Consider the following 15,360-nt stretch of genomic DNA (forward strand, 5'->3'; position numbering starts at 1 on the left):
GGACTGATGAGCACTCTAAAGCTGAGAGCCGAGTTAGTTAGTTTACAGAGCCGGTGAATGCCCAGGGCAACATATCTCACCCAAACCCCGTGGAGAAACTGCACCGAGGGGGAGAGGCTGGGTGTGAAAAGAGGAACCTTGTTAAAGGTCAGACATGATGGCACAGCTCTTTTCATTCTCAGCTTTTCTTCTCACATCTCCTCACAGGGAATGGTGTGTGCAATTGTGGCAACTGCGAGTGCTGGAATGGCTGGACAGGGAACGCTTGTGAAATCTGGGTGGGAACGGACTACTGAGGAAAAATGGCTGCTGGATATTAGAGACAAGAGACCTGGCTGCCTGGAGCGACCAGGAGCAACACCGCAGCCTGACAACAACGAGAGGAAGCAGAACGTATACAGAGAAATCAATTTATTTTGTTTATCACTAACAATACTCATGTAGTAGAAATGATTCAGGTTATAACTGGACTTTGGTTTAAAATAAAATTAAACAAAAAACAACTGTTTAACCCATTCCACAGTCTGAATCTGTTTTCAAACAGCTACATGATTCTTTTTTAATAATTGATGAAGGATAAATATTAACTATGGGATCCAAACAAAAAATAAATAAACAAAACTAAAATCTAAAATTACCCATTGCAGTTAAACCCCAAGGCTAAACAACAAACGAAAGTTTGTCCTTGTTTACTTTTAGTGTATGGTTATTACTATGTATACTTTTTTTGTAGAATAATATATGTCGCATAAATAAACACTATAAATATTATTGCTCAAAAAACAGATTTTCTTTTGACTGCTAACAGAAAAACCATTTAAATTTGATAAATAATTAAATATATTTGATAAACATGAAACTATTGAACAATATATTTCAGTCAACTAAATCTAATTGAAGTTACAATTAAGTAAAACAAAAACTAGCAGTAAATCAATTCTGTTTTGCATAAAAATCAAAACAGTTTTGACTCAAAGCTTTGTGTTTTAGGTTTTTATTTCTTTTAATAATAAAACATTAAATGTGCCGCATGACACAACATTTGCATGGAAAACAATGCTAAGACCTTAATCATACATGGTTACAAATTTGTTATAACATGACATAACTCCAATGGGCATACTTGCAACGGTATATTTATATATATATATATATATTATTTTTTTTTGTTGAAAATAAACTGTTTTATTAAATGTCTATCATCTGCCAGGTGACTCAAACCAAACAATCTGCCATTGATAAAAACCCACACTTGTACTGAAGGTACGTTAATGGACGTTTCTCCTGCTCAGACTAGTGACAAGTGACGATAAATCAAGTAAAAGGGCATACATAGTTTAGACTGTGGCATGCTGGATATCCAGGTCACTTCGTAAGGTGGCATCAGGGGATGAGAGCTGCATCGACACAGGAGCTCAGTCACCACTTGGATACAAGGGCCAATAGGAGGTCAAAGAAAAAAATTGATGTCAATTCTACTTTGGCCTTTTTCATGCTTATAAACGAGCCAACGCCTTTCGCTTGGTACTTTCCTGACCCATCGAAAAAGGACAGGTGCAATAATATACTGCACTCGATATTGCATTAAGTATGTTACTGACATTACAGTACACCTTTATATAAATATTTTACTCAATATGTTGTATATGTGTATACAACGAAACACAAACTGTATAGTGTAGACAAACGCGTTGCATATATGTATGTAAAATTTAGCGGTACATACCAACAGTTCTCGATAGACATAGCCTACTACATGCAGTTCATCGATGCCATCCTTTCCCCATGCAACAGATGGGAGACGGAAATTAACAAAAATGAAATAAAGAGTTTGGAAAGTGAAATAAATTTGTGTGCCACAGAGAGGGAGCACAAAGGCAGACGTGATGGGGCTTTGGAGACGACATCACACGTGACCCGTATATGAGGGAAAATTAAGACAAACAAACAACAACGAGAAAAAAGAAAAGAAAACCAGTACAGTGACTACAGAGACCCCAACAAAGAAGTACATTTACACACTGGTCATTTACAAAAATAAAATCAGCCTCCAAGGATCCATTTGACCAAACTGCAGGGTTGGAGCAGCAGCCAGCCCAGCATGTAGAGTTTGTTAAGAGCGGAGGATGACTGGATGTAATGAGGACAGAACACCGGCCTCAGATACTGAAGTGCAGCGTCAGCCCCTGTGTACAGTTACACCGCTTTGTTACAGTATGTCACCACAGATTTGTACAGACAAATATCAACGTCAAACTGGTGTGCTTTGATGGGCTGTTGTCAGAAATGGCCGTGTGTAATCCCCAAATTAAACGTATAAAATCAATTCCTCAGTGTAGGAGTCTTTGTTTATTATTATTTTAGCAGCAAACAGCAGCATCAATCTTCTACTACTTCATTCTCTCAAATCCCAATCGATAGAAAAACCGAGTCATCAAGTCAAGTTTGATTGATCAGACAGAGCTTTGATAAACTTCTAACAGTCGTAATGCAAATGCAAGGAAACAGAAAATGAGGCGGGTTACCTTCAGATTTAGTGCCAGTGTCAGTGTGCGTGTGTGTGTGTTGCGGCCCACGACATGCCCCCTGTTCGGGTCCCTACTAGAATTTCAACATCAGCTTATACACACTGCAGAACCACACCCATACCTTGTTCCTTACAGGTAAACAACATGCAGGTGATAAATTCAAGGTAAAAGCACTTCACCCCAAAAAAAAAGAAGAAATGACATCAGTCAAGACCCGACATCCTCAGGTCTGAGCGGAGTTGATTCTGTTCGAAGAGAAAAATGCGATCACAGTGAAAGCTTGAATGAGTTGAATTAGAAAGACAGAAAAAGAGACAGAGAGGGAGAGAAAGTCAGATTAGATTTTCTTCAGGGAGGAATTCAGTTCATCTCAGGATTAGGAAAAACAAAAACTTTGGTCATTTTAGGATGAGTACATGAGAGTGTGTGTCTTTATAAATGGATAATGCTACGTGTTCTCTATGTTGATGTATCGGAGGGTGGGGGGGCATTTGGGGAGGGGGTGAGGCACCTTTGGCCCAGTGGGGACTGGGAACCTGTTTTTTCATGCCAGGAATCCAGGTCCAAACAGGCACGTGACAGGCCACAATGATCAGTGCTGGACTCTGCATGCTGAGCTAGGAGGCAAATCCTCTCGTAGTAATAATTTTCCATGTTAATAATAATAATAATAATAATAATAATAATAATAATAATAATAATAATAATAATAATAATAATAATAATAATAATAATAATCTAGTCATTTAAAAAGTCATGAATGTTTTTTGTGTGTGTGAGTGTGAGTTTATAGTCATTTTCCCTAAGTTTTATACAGTGAAAATGTTACAGTAGAAGCCATCTCTTTGTGTATAACTGCTGCAGGAAGAGAGAACACAATATTGAACCTTGCCCATGCTTTAGGTTTCTGAACCAAATAGAGATGCAGCCTAGTATATAAACGTCGCCTAATGGGTTTTTGATTCTTTTACAGCCATGTTGTTTTTGGCCTTCGCGGAGGCGCTGTGGAAAACATGGCTGCCAGTGCCACAGTTACAGACCATCTGGGTCGAAGCCACAAGCCCTGCCTTGTAGTCCAGAGAAGTCGGTGAGTGAGGGACAGAGGCCTACAAGGCCTAGAGAGATTCCTAGAGCCCACGCTCCGAAATAAGATTAAAGAAAAATAGACTTCAGGTTTTTCTGGTTTTTTTTTTATTTTACCAGAGAAGGCGGACAGAAGCGCTGGTGGGACTTAGATAGTGATATGTGTACACCATTCCTTCCAGCGCTCTCCCACCCACAAGCACATCTGTTTAGAAGTATGTGTGTGTGTGTATGCGCACACATTCGTCTGTGTGTGTCTGTAGCCCCCATCCATTGATTGCGGCTGTAATTAGCACTTCGTCAACTATGATTGCAGGAGCTATATGCCAGCCTTCAGTGTGTGTGTGTGTGTGTGTGTGTTTAATCAGCTGTTAAAAAAAACCAACACCTCTGAATCCCCCCACAAACTTTTTGTTTGTGTGTGTGTCTGTGTGTGTGCATTGTAGGCAAGAGGAAAATCCTTTGTCCTCCAGACTGTACACATGTTGGTTTGTCTCAGTGAATGTGTTTTTTTAGAAAATCACACAACTCCCTTGGAAAATGTTTTTTTGTTTTTTGTTTTTTTCTTTTCTATGTAACTTGACAAAGAGAAAAGTGTGTGACTGGAGATAGAAAGAGAGGGGAGGGGGGAACATACTCGTAAAAAATAGAGGACAACAGTCCAAATATTTACTCTATCTATACAGTCTCTGTCCCAGAACATAGCTGGTGAACTGTGGTATAGAAAATAGATCTGAAGGTTCACGCACTCTGCTCCAACAGGGCATCGTAGGGAGGGGTGCGGCGGGGGGAGGGAGGGTTCCTGGATGAGCCGTCGGCAAGCAAAGTACCACAAGTGTGGTGCGTGAAACACGCGCTATTCACATGAATTCTCACAGTTTTAGAGGAATCTAAAGGCATTCCATGATCAGAGGGTCCTCCTCTCTCCTGTGATGGGGAAACCAGGCCACATCCCAATCCAGAAGGTGGACACGGCGGAGGAGGACGAGGAGAAGCAAGGGCGAAGAAGAGAAGAAGAGAAAGTTTTGCCTGGATCTGATCCACACAAGAATCCGGAGTCTAGTCAGGAGGTCAACCCTGTCTCTGTCACACCCCCTCTCCCCCAAACTTCCTTACCACCTCCACACACACAGAGATCGTAGGTCAGGTGTGGCTATGTGGTGGGCTTGTCAGGCTTGCTCACAGGTTTACCTCCGTTCATCACTGCGGGCTCACTTGTGCTTTTACTGGGAAGAACTGCTGCCTTGGGCACTGTCTCTCCAACGTCATGCAATGATGGCTCTCTGTACATGGCAACTGGAAGAGAAGAAATGAAGAAAGACGAGAGACAGCAAGAAAGGTGAGACAAAGTTAACACAAGGGCAGTAAGAAAATGTCGTATTGTGCATAAGACTGTACTGTCAAAGCCCTGACATACACAGAACTGGTTCTCCAGTCCTTTAAAAGAAAGAGATGCCGAGCACGGCCACACAGTGGCAAACGTGTGCAGCACAATCTGAGTTGTGTTCACTCTTAATCAACCATAGGTGTGAATTTGAGTGTGAATTTTCTTTGTCCTTCTACTGTACTGTCAGTTCAGATGGATAAAGATATGAACCTCATCTTTCACCAGTGACTTAGAAAAGGCGATAAATTGACAGCAATTCTTGGAATATTTTTTACAGGAACCAACTGAAGGCACTGAGGACTGCATGTTGACCTTTACAGTTTATTCACCGACTGTTCCCTGAAGCTGTTATCAAAAACAGTCAAACGATTCTGGCCGTAAAATATTTGTACAGTGTGACAACAGAGAGAAAGTTCAGAATTATTCAATGAGATGATTAAAATTGATCTTTTAATTATTTTCTGGTGTTCTTGTTTCATTCTGAAAAACAATCAATTTCATTTTGTCAAACTTGTGGAGGCTCCGTTCTTGTTTGTGGCTGTATTTCAGCCACTAGTGTTACAGACTTGATGTGAACTGTAAACACACTCTGCCTTATACAGTCAGCAGTGTTTTTGGGTTTTACACATACAGCAAATACTATATGTGCAGTCTCTCTGTTCAGATTAGGGGAGAGGGGAGATAAAGCTGAGCAAATTCTTTTTTCGACAAACCAGTGAAAAGTGTCTCATTAAACCCCCACATTACAGATACTACATCCCAGCTGTATTGCTGATACTTCAACTTGATTCTGTGGGTAATGATGGCATGCAATCAGCCAGCTGACTGATGAGGGCGACGGTGGCATCCGCTGAAATATCAACATTTCACACTCTTCACATTGAACCGTCTGGTGCAGCCTTCCCTGAGTGGCTACAGTGGAAACATACAGAGTAATATTGCACTTTTGTACCGAGCTACTGACACATGCAGTTGTCTTCTCAAAAGCCCACAAACATTTGTTTCTATATTTGTTTCCATGTCCCTGCTGTAAATGGCGCCACAGTTTACAGTAATGAGGAATATTTGTTGACTAGAGGAGTCACAGGGTAACAGGAAATGGAGAGGCAATGTTGGTGAAATGTTAATGAGCTGCTAATTAGGTCTCGTCAGTCTCTGGAGGTGAGCTGAAAACACACTCTAGAAGACAGACAACAACAGAAGGCCTTCATTGTACCGTCCACTTCCTGAGATGTCCATCTGTTTAATGAACAATGTTCTATTCTAGATTTAGAATAAAAAATATTCTTTCCATCTAAACCTATAGGTACAGTACATACATGCTGGCTAATTAAGACTTAACTTAATCTAAAACGTTAAAAAAAACAAAAAAATACAGACGCAATTTGTATTTGTATTTAAAGAAAGCTTAAATACAAATTAGCCATAACCTAATTGTTCTTTTTTCTAGCAAACTGTTAATCTTCTGAAAAATACTAAATCTCACAACTGAAACTGAAAAACTGTCGGCCAAAATATAGCAGAAAAAAACCTACAAGAAAAGGGTTAGTTAAGAAGCTAAAGAGCTGAAGTAAAAAAAAATAACAACATTAAAAAGCAGCCATTATATTTCACATGTGGGCAAGAGAGTTTGTTAAACAATGTGTATTTTAAATTAAAAAACAAAAAACAAAAAAAGAAAGTTTAAGGCAAAAAACAACTGGACATTTCTGTCTTAAAGCAATAACTTTAAGGCAGAACTTTAATAACAGAGCACAGCTGTGTTGTTCTCGAAGGTTAAATAAAAATAAAATACACAAACCTTTCCACTGACTATTACAAGTAAAAATACTGGACTGAAATCCGTCACTGCAGTTTCCTGTGTTTCTTTTCTTCTTCTTACCTTCTAATGGCTTGGGCAGGAAGTGAGCAGCTGGTTTTGTTTTTTTCACCCTGTTCCCCTTCATGGCTTGGCCCTCTTTGTTGAGCCCCAGGAACCAAGCCCTTCCCGACTCCTGTTGTCTGTACAGCATGGATGAATAGATCACATAGTAGTTCTCAAACACCGACTCTTTGAACTTGCACTCCGCCGTAAAGAGTTCCTGCAGAAACACAAACAGGAAGCAGATATTTTAATTAAGGTTTAACCCCTCCGAAAAGGAAGGTTACAACTCAGACTGTTTTATAAGAACAGACAAAAACATCTGTTTTCATCCATTACATTCTCACAGTCTGAGCATCTGTGTCTTAGATTCACTCTCATGAATATCAGCAGCCAGACAGAGTAAGTGCACTCTGATGACAGTCAATTTACACAGACATGAAAATGACTGCTTCATACAACAGCAGAACTCTTACATTATTCTAAAATACTGCCTATTTTCAGTGACTTAAGATAAAATATTTGCTTTTTTGGTGTAATATCCCATCGTCAATTACAAAAGTGATTTTATATACATTAGAAGAACAGAATCTCTGAGAACAAAGGATAATCTGACCAAATATCGCTGAAGGAAAATTAATACTGACTTGTAGAAAACAAATACTGCTAAAGAGTCGAACATTTTCTGATATTCTTTGTCTAGACACAGTATGTGTTTCTGTTATCTTCAACAGCTGTGACACGTTTTCATCTTAGTCAAGAGATGAGCTGCGCTACGGTTTATTTGACCAGGATTTTTATGCCTTAAACATTTAATATTTTGAAATCAGAGCAAACACCAAAACCTATTCAAATAATGAAGCATTTTAAACAGGTTTTCTCTTTAGCTTCATTTGACACGACCACAAAAATGAAAAAACAAGGTAAAGACATTTGAAAGGAACTTGATTTCAATTCTTAGACAAGGTAAAGAAGTCAGTTGTTTTTGTAGCTGGTGAAAAAGAGATCCCTCATAAATCTACAATAAAGGGACATATACTGTATATACTGTATATAAACAGTGAACTACACAATGAACTTTGACTCCCTCTCCTCTGCCTCTATCAGTATGTACGAGATGCTCCAGCTCCACTTGGAGGATCAGACCAGGGTTCAGACCATAAATGAAGGTCAACTTCACGCACGTCAACTTTATTTCACCCTAGCGATGTCAGGTCCACCCTCACAGGCTGAGACTGTGCCTGGGCAGATGAAATAGAAGCATGTTTTCACCTGTCCTGTTCACAGATGAACTGCTGTAATCATCATGTGTGAGTTAAGCCTTGACCTTGACACAAAGCGTAAGAGCACACATTTAGTCAATTATCTGGTGTTCCTGGTGGGGAGTATACACTGTGAGGCTGCGATCCCACCAACACACTAACAACGTACCCACCCTACTCCTACCCTGCTCCTCCTGTTTGTCAAACCAGGCACTGCTGGCACGATCGTTAGCTTTTTTTTCAATTAGGAAAAAAACCCTAAGGAATGTTTTTTGCCAAAATGGTAAAAAGCAATATTTCTTCAACTGCCTTCTGTATGAAATAATGATAGAAGTGGTCATTCTCTACACCACCAACCTCAAACCTTGACGGATGAACACTCAGGCACCACATCCCTCTCTCTCTGCTCTCTGCTGTTGCTCATTCATCTCCAACCAGAAGGGTAATAAAGAGTGTTTCCACATTGTCTGCACTGCCAGGCTAAAAATAAAGGCATTCATCGAGGGGTGTATTAATCAAAGCTTGCTCATTGGTATTGATGGTTTCTTCACATCTGTTGCAAAACAATCCTATAGCCAGCTGGTTTGTGGAACACATGACTGTTTGCCAAAATCTTCCCAAACAATGGCATTTCTCAAAATCCACAACAACAACTCCTTTATTGTCTCTTTAGTTTTTTTTTTTAGTTTAGTTTTTTTCCCCTAATAAATAAAGTCTAATTTGCCAATCCTAAAATTCAGATTTTCCTTAACCAGGCTAAAATGCTGGTGTTGTGCTGAAATACTGGCTGCTTTTTTCAATGTAAACAACCCAGTAGGTGGCTACATAGGACAGAGATATGTTATGGTAATATTTTGGTACAATTAGCACTCGGGTAAATAAATCCTGTCAGAGCTTATCCTCCAGACGGCGTTTAGTTGAAAGCAGAGCAGACACTGGGGATGACCGTAATGATCCTGGTACGCTCCGGCTGCATTTTGAGTGTCCTCTCTCTCTCCTTTCTCCTTGACTGAGGACTCCTGGGTATTTCTGAGTAGGAGGCAGCAGAAACACACGGTGCATTGCAAGGAAATCATCCGAGGTGCCGAAATGGAGAAAAAGAAGACGCGCCCCGCTTTATTTACTACACGACTGCAGTGGGAATCTGTCAAAATTGAGAGTACGGGCACTGAAAGGTCAAAATGGAGCAGTGATTCAGCCTTTATAGCTCCGTCTCATCTCGCTAATGATAACATTATACAAGGGAACTAATTACAGACATGCTTTATGGCAGGTGTGGTGTGTAGCAGGAGTTTCTACTTTCACAGCAAGTGGACGGACCACAGGTAGAAGTAAAGCATGGAAATGACTGTTGAGCAGAAGAGCAACTCAAAAAGTCTAAATGAACGGCCTCTGAGGACAACGAACAGACTGCATTATTATTCATTTAACCACAGTCATGAGACAGTGTTAGCAGAGGCTAACTAAAAAAACAGGAGGACTTGTGTTTGTTGTTGGACAGACATGGTGCAACTTAAAGCAAAATTGCATTATACAGTAGTGGGCACTTGGGTACATCTTGGGTATTATGGTGGCATCCCGGGTTTACATATACAATAAATAGCTAATTTTATCATTTAAACTCTTTAAGCTAAGTTGCTAAAATTGACAAAATGAAAAAAGGATTAACTAATCAATCAGAAGTAGTAAAATTAAAACTAAAATGTTGCCACAACTAAACAGTAAAGAGAAGGACCAAAGTGTAACACACAAAGGCACAGTGGTACGACAGCAGTAGGTGAGGCGGTCAGACAAATATATCGAATAGAATCTTGACAAAATCATATTGAGAACTCGGGCTGGATATATTCTGAGGAATCTCACTGACTTATATAAGCACAGCAAGGAGTATTCAGTGACATTTAGAGACAGAGAAAGAGGAGAAAATCCAGACATAACATCTACTTTCACTCCCATGACAAATCTTTTTTTTTTTTTTTTCGGCACCAAATGGTTGGATTTTCTTCCACACTCCATCTCAGCACCCCACATCAGTGTCTCCCTGGCCTGTGATTGGCCATGCTCTGAATGGGAAGACCATAATTGACCTTGGCCACAGACGGCGCAAGGGACCAAACTGCTCAGCCTCACATAATCAGCCTCCAAAAGGAAAAAAAAGCAGGATGAGGATGGAAATAAAGCAGAGATTAGCTGTCTGCAGCTGCTAGACCCAGACTAACAGAGAGGCAGCGATGGGATGGAGAAAAAGAGGGGGAAACCCAAGGAGGTAGAGTTTCTTTAAAAACAAAATGGCAGATGCAGAGATGGAAATCAACGTGAATAGCTGTGACAATGGGAAAATACATATCAACATACAGGAGCGGAAACACACACAACATAAAACAACTGATTACAGAGCGTCTGAAAGTAGGTGAGGAGGCTCAGAAAGGGGGGAGGAGACGCACATTAATATGCAGAGTGACTGCTCACTTCCCCTACTGTTGAAACCAAGAAATTGTTTATTAATGCTGGCAGCATAAAACCTATTAATCCATGGAAAAAGGTCAACCACCAGAAAGCTGAGCTGCATGCACAATGCTGAGCCGCCCTCTCATATGTATAAGAGTCACGTCGCCAGTGTGTGCAGACAATAGGGCGGGGGCTTCGGCAGACACGTCTGATTATCAAACCAGGAGGAGGCAGAGGAGACAGGGACCAAATGAGGAGAGCTGCGGTTTAACAGCTGGGTGAACTGTGTCTACAGACGGTGCAACAGCATCAGTATTTCTGTTTTTGCCCAAATTATCTGGAAAAACATGACATTTAAAACCCAATGGCGAGAAGGTCAAAGATCAAGATAGCACAATGAATTTTCACAGTTGCACAGAAGGCACATGACAACTGGGGCATGTCGTCAGTGGAAGTCTTCGTGTTGGACAATGGCAGAAAACAAAGGTTTGCAGCAAAGCACGTAGTGTTTTCACAGTGGAGGTAGTAATGCGCAATATGTCACATACCCTGACAGAAAATACTTTCACGCAGCTGTTTTGGAAGCACATATACTGCTAGAACAAAGGAACATGTATATTTTGTTCAGTGTTGATCAAGCTAATACTGTACAAAATGAACATTTATGGCATATTTCCATGCTCATATTTCCATGCTCATATTTCCATGCAAATGTAAATCTATCTTCAAACCACACTCACAAAACAGCTCCATATGGGCTGGTTAATCAATGGTCCAGACCAACTGGTGAAAAGAATGTAGGACGATTTGTCACAGTAATTTACTGATTAACCTGAATCATAGAAAGGTACATTTAAAGTAATGTGGAGTAGGGCGTATGGCTTAAAAACAATCCTCCACATTTATTTAACCTGTTACAGGGGGCACATCCAGAAACAAAGTGCAGCCGCCCACGTCAACATCAGTGGGGGTTCTAGCCGATGTGTTGGTGTGGAGGTGGCTCGGTTCTTGCTAGATACGCTGACAAGCGTATCTCAGATATGTCAAACGTACATTTCTACATGTGTGGAAATGCAGTCATTGCAGGGCAGTGTTACAGCATACACTCAGTAAACACAGAGACAGCGAGAGAGAGTGAGAGTGAGGATGTCAGAGGTGTTTCTGCAGAAACAAAGCTGAGGTGTTACTTCTGCGTCTTTCCTGTTTTGTTTTGTTTACACCCTCAGGAACGCTGTCCCAGTTTTTCTTTTTTTGTTGTATTGTTTTTCATGGTTAAGTGTTTGTATCGCCTTGTAAATTCACTTCTCTTGTTATTACTCATTAAACACTCTCCTCGCCTCAGTTCTTTTAAGAATTACTTCAGGAAGGGCAAGAGGCGTGTGAAGGAACTTTCCCCTTTGTTAAGTCACAAACTGTATCTAAATCCTGCAGATAACCGTCATAGTTACATGGTAATTACAAACTGGGTGTAACCTTTGGAGAGCAGACACCACAAAGGTACAACTAAAACCTGTATCACTGTAAAGCCAACATCAACATTAACAATTTACCATCGTAGCGAACTTTACATTTTGAAACCTGCTAAAATTGTTGAGACTCTGCCATAGGTTTACAGGGACTCCTCACCATCTGCAGTCAAGCTGTTGTTTATGCTTGGATGATGAGGTTTAAGACGGGTGGGGAAGAGCATTAAGACAACCCGAGGGAAGGAAGCTTTCCAGTGAGAAACAACAACAAAAAAGAAGTCAAGTTTGTGCAGAATTTTGTGGGAAAAGTCATTGTAATTGGCAATGAAGTTGGGATCTTCTCCGGTTCAGCTTTTCAAATTTCTGACATTAAATATGGTCAGAGTAGACTCTGCACTCATCAGATTTCAGAAGAGTCTTGTCGAGGACTGGCAGAAAAGTTTTTACATTATTTTGCACTTTTTCCTTTAAACAAAGGAAATAGAAGTGATATGTTTGGACAACAAGTCACAGGAATGACTGCGAGGAGCACCGAGAAACAAAATTCAATCATTGCATTGGCTACCAATGAAGACAGCTGGGCCTGGGAAATTAAAGCAGAGAGGTCAGGCTCAATAGGTTATGGCTACAGTTCTAGGACGCAGATGGAAAAAAAATTGATTTTTTTTAAAGGACAAATAACAGCAAACTATTATGTTTTGCAAACGACTGTAGCCTGAGAGACTTAAGGCTGCATTAGCAAAAAAAAGAATAATATATGATGGAAATTTCAATCAGACTGGGTTTTACCACTGCATCTTTTCACTGCATGACTTTTAACATTTTTTAACATAACATTTTAACAACTGTTTTAGTGTGAAAACTCCTCAACAGCCCTTTATAACTGCCCTGATTTAGCTCCATGTCAATTCCTTTACACAGATTTATTTATTTTAAGAAACCCAATTCTTTAGAAACGACAGTCAAATAAGTACTCTAAATTGTAATATTCTTCTAGAGATTATTTTATTCTTTATTATTTATTTATTTATTTATTATATTCTGATGTCGAATCACATTCAGAGGAAAGATTTTGTCAATCAAACATTGCATCTACTCTTGTCTCCTTGCTTTGTTTTATCTATTAGTTTTCCTTTAATTAAGATAATCATTTAAAAATAACTTCAATGTCAACTCAAGGTTTTGTTAAGGGCCATAGATTAGAAAATAATAAAAATCTAAGAGAAAGCAGCCTAATATTTCACCCAATATATATATTTTTTATTAACTATTGCATCTGAGTCACTAAAAGCTGTTTACTGTTGTGAGAGGCTGACATGCACATCTACAACATGTACCTAATGCAACATTTAGCATTTGTCATGTACTATTTGAAAACATATATAAACCTTTTTAACATTTTTAACTATAAATGTTGTGTTGAGTTGTTCTCAACGGTTCAACTTCAAGGACCGATTCTCTTCATGGGAACATTGGCCTATGTCACTTCGATGTCACCATATAGTTAGGTAGAGGTCAGGCTTTTATTAGCAGCAGCTAAGTGTGTGCATCAGGGAAGACTGTTAGGAATCCTATTCAATGCTAATTCAACTGAAGGAAGACTGTGATTAGATTTATTATGCTAGTTTATGCACACATTACAGCTGGAGGCTCCACAGTGTGTGTGTGTGTGTGTGTGTGTGTGTGTGTGTGTGCATGTGTGATGACAGATGCAGATGATGCCAGATGTTTGAACTGGCATCTGCATCTCGAGAGCATAATCATAGTTGATGATATTCTCAAATCTTCTAATCCATCAACTGAGAAAAACGATTGTATATATATTTTCTTTCTGATAGTTCATAAAATAAAAACATGTTCAGGCCGAGTCTCTGTGTCAGTTTTCCAGAGAAGCAAACCTTAGAAACTATGTATAACCAACGGAGGAATTCCCCAGCAGTCTGTCTCTCGGTGAGGATCAAATGTGGCAGGGCTACACCTACAGCTGGAAGGTTGAGTGATTCAACCAGTCAGCCAGAAACGATCCACGAAAACCAACCAGCACAGCCTGTCAGGGGTTCAGGCACAAGCCAAGTCCTGTCAGACAGGGAGGAGGGCCGAGTGTGTCAAGAAGGTGTTGCATTCAAAGACTGTGGGGATACTTATATTTTACACCAGACAGTTTGAAAATGATTGGTATTTTTAAATTAAATAAAGCAACTTCCACATCCGTTGCTGCAGGTCAGTGGAGTTAATTGAAAATTCATTAAATCTTCTTGAATGGCATTAACCTCAGGTTTGCACTAAAATCCTCTTGTTTTCGCCACCACCTTGAGATAAGATAAAAACTGTTTTGGGTTCTGGTTGTAATTTTATAAATATTTTTCCATTTGATTCTAGAATTAAAACTGTGAGTATTGCCAATACCACATTGTTTGTAAATCTCCTAAATGTAAAAAAATTAAAGTACTTCAATTATTATTATTATTATTAATATTAATAATATTAATAATAATCATATTATTGATGTTGTTGATATTATTATTATTATTATTATTATTAAGTCTTATCTTATCAAACCTTCCTCCAATCTTATAGTTCCAGTACAACTGCAAAACCACATGTAGCACACACACACACACACACACACGTGTGTTGTTTCTAATACACACAGCAGCTATTAGTGGAGTCCAGATCCATCCCAGGAGACTCGTACCACAGATAGTGCTACAACCTTTGACCCAGGACCATTTGCCGTGGGTTATTAAAGGGTAGTTTACAGAACGTGCAGTAGAATAAACTCCATGTTTGAGAGAACAGATTTAAAACTGTAACTTGTGTGTTTTAAAGACTGCGTCTATGCTGGGCTTCCTGGGCCTGTGTGCGTTGGTTCTACTGTAATTTGTTTCCTGGTAAAATACTCGGCGTGGGTGAATCTTGCAATAACATGTGACCTGCCGGCCTCTGCAGTAAGGCATCGTAACTATAACATAAACAGCTACACACACACATTTACATGTAAATACATAGGCCTAAACGATTCTCAAGAGTGTGAATGCAATCCTAAAAAGACTTAAGGCTGCACGTGGTAAAAAAAAAAAAAACAGGTTCATGTACGAGTGTTTGTCCCTGGTCCTGGTGTCGTTGAACTGGCTGCAGCTGGTTTGTTGAGTTAACTCGTAGCTGTTAAGAGACAACGGGAAACAACAGGGAGAGGCTTAGCTCGGATTTAGGAGGATGAATTTTCATGATTTACTACCCTTCTGTAAGAGCCCTCACAGTATTGATTTTTACAACACCTGAGGTGAAGCTTTGTAAAATGTTACTTTCATTTCATGGACGGACG

General features: G+C 39.7%; 2 protein-coding genes across 4 annotated transcripts in view; one reads left to right on the plus strand and one right to left on the minus strand.

Annotated features, from left to right (window-relative positions):
• The window catches only part of itgbl1 (integrin, beta-like 1), a 29,130-nt gene extending 26,804 nt beyond the window's left edge, over positions 1-2,326 (plus strand). The window contains exon 11 of the mRNA XM_008328242.3: positions 208-2,326. Coding sequence (XP_008326464.1) covers positions 208-296 — 89 coding nt within the window. The 3' untranslated portion in view covers positions 297-2,326. The remainder of the gene's footprint in view (positions 1-207) is intronic.
• Positions 2,327-3,711: 1,385 nt separating this feature from the next.
• fgf14 (fibroblast growth factor 14) overlaps positions 3,712-15,360 on the minus strand; it is a 74,096-nt gene continuing 62,447 nt past the window's right edge. For all 3 annotated transcript variants that reach the window (XM_008328238.3, XM_025063823.1, XM_008328237.3), the window contains exons 4-5: positions 6,881-7,079; positions 3,712-4,907 (exon numbers count right to left, since the gene is read on the minus strand). In XM_008328238.3, the coding sequence (XP_008326460.1) occupies positions 4,765-4,907; positions 6,881-7,079 (342 nt within the window). In that variant the 3' untranslated portion in view covers positions 3,712-4,764. The remainder of the gene's footprint in view (positions 4,908-6,880; positions 7,080-15,360) is intronic.

Source organism: Cynoglossus semilaevis, chromosome 16 (assembly GCF_000523025.1).
Source record: "Cynoglossus semilaevis isolate Cse_v1.0 chromosome 16, Cse_v1.0, whole genome shotgun sequence".
Lineage (NCBI taxonomy): Eukaryota > Metazoa > Chordata > Actinopteri > Pleuronectiformes > Cynoglossidae > Cynoglossus > Cynoglossus semilaevis.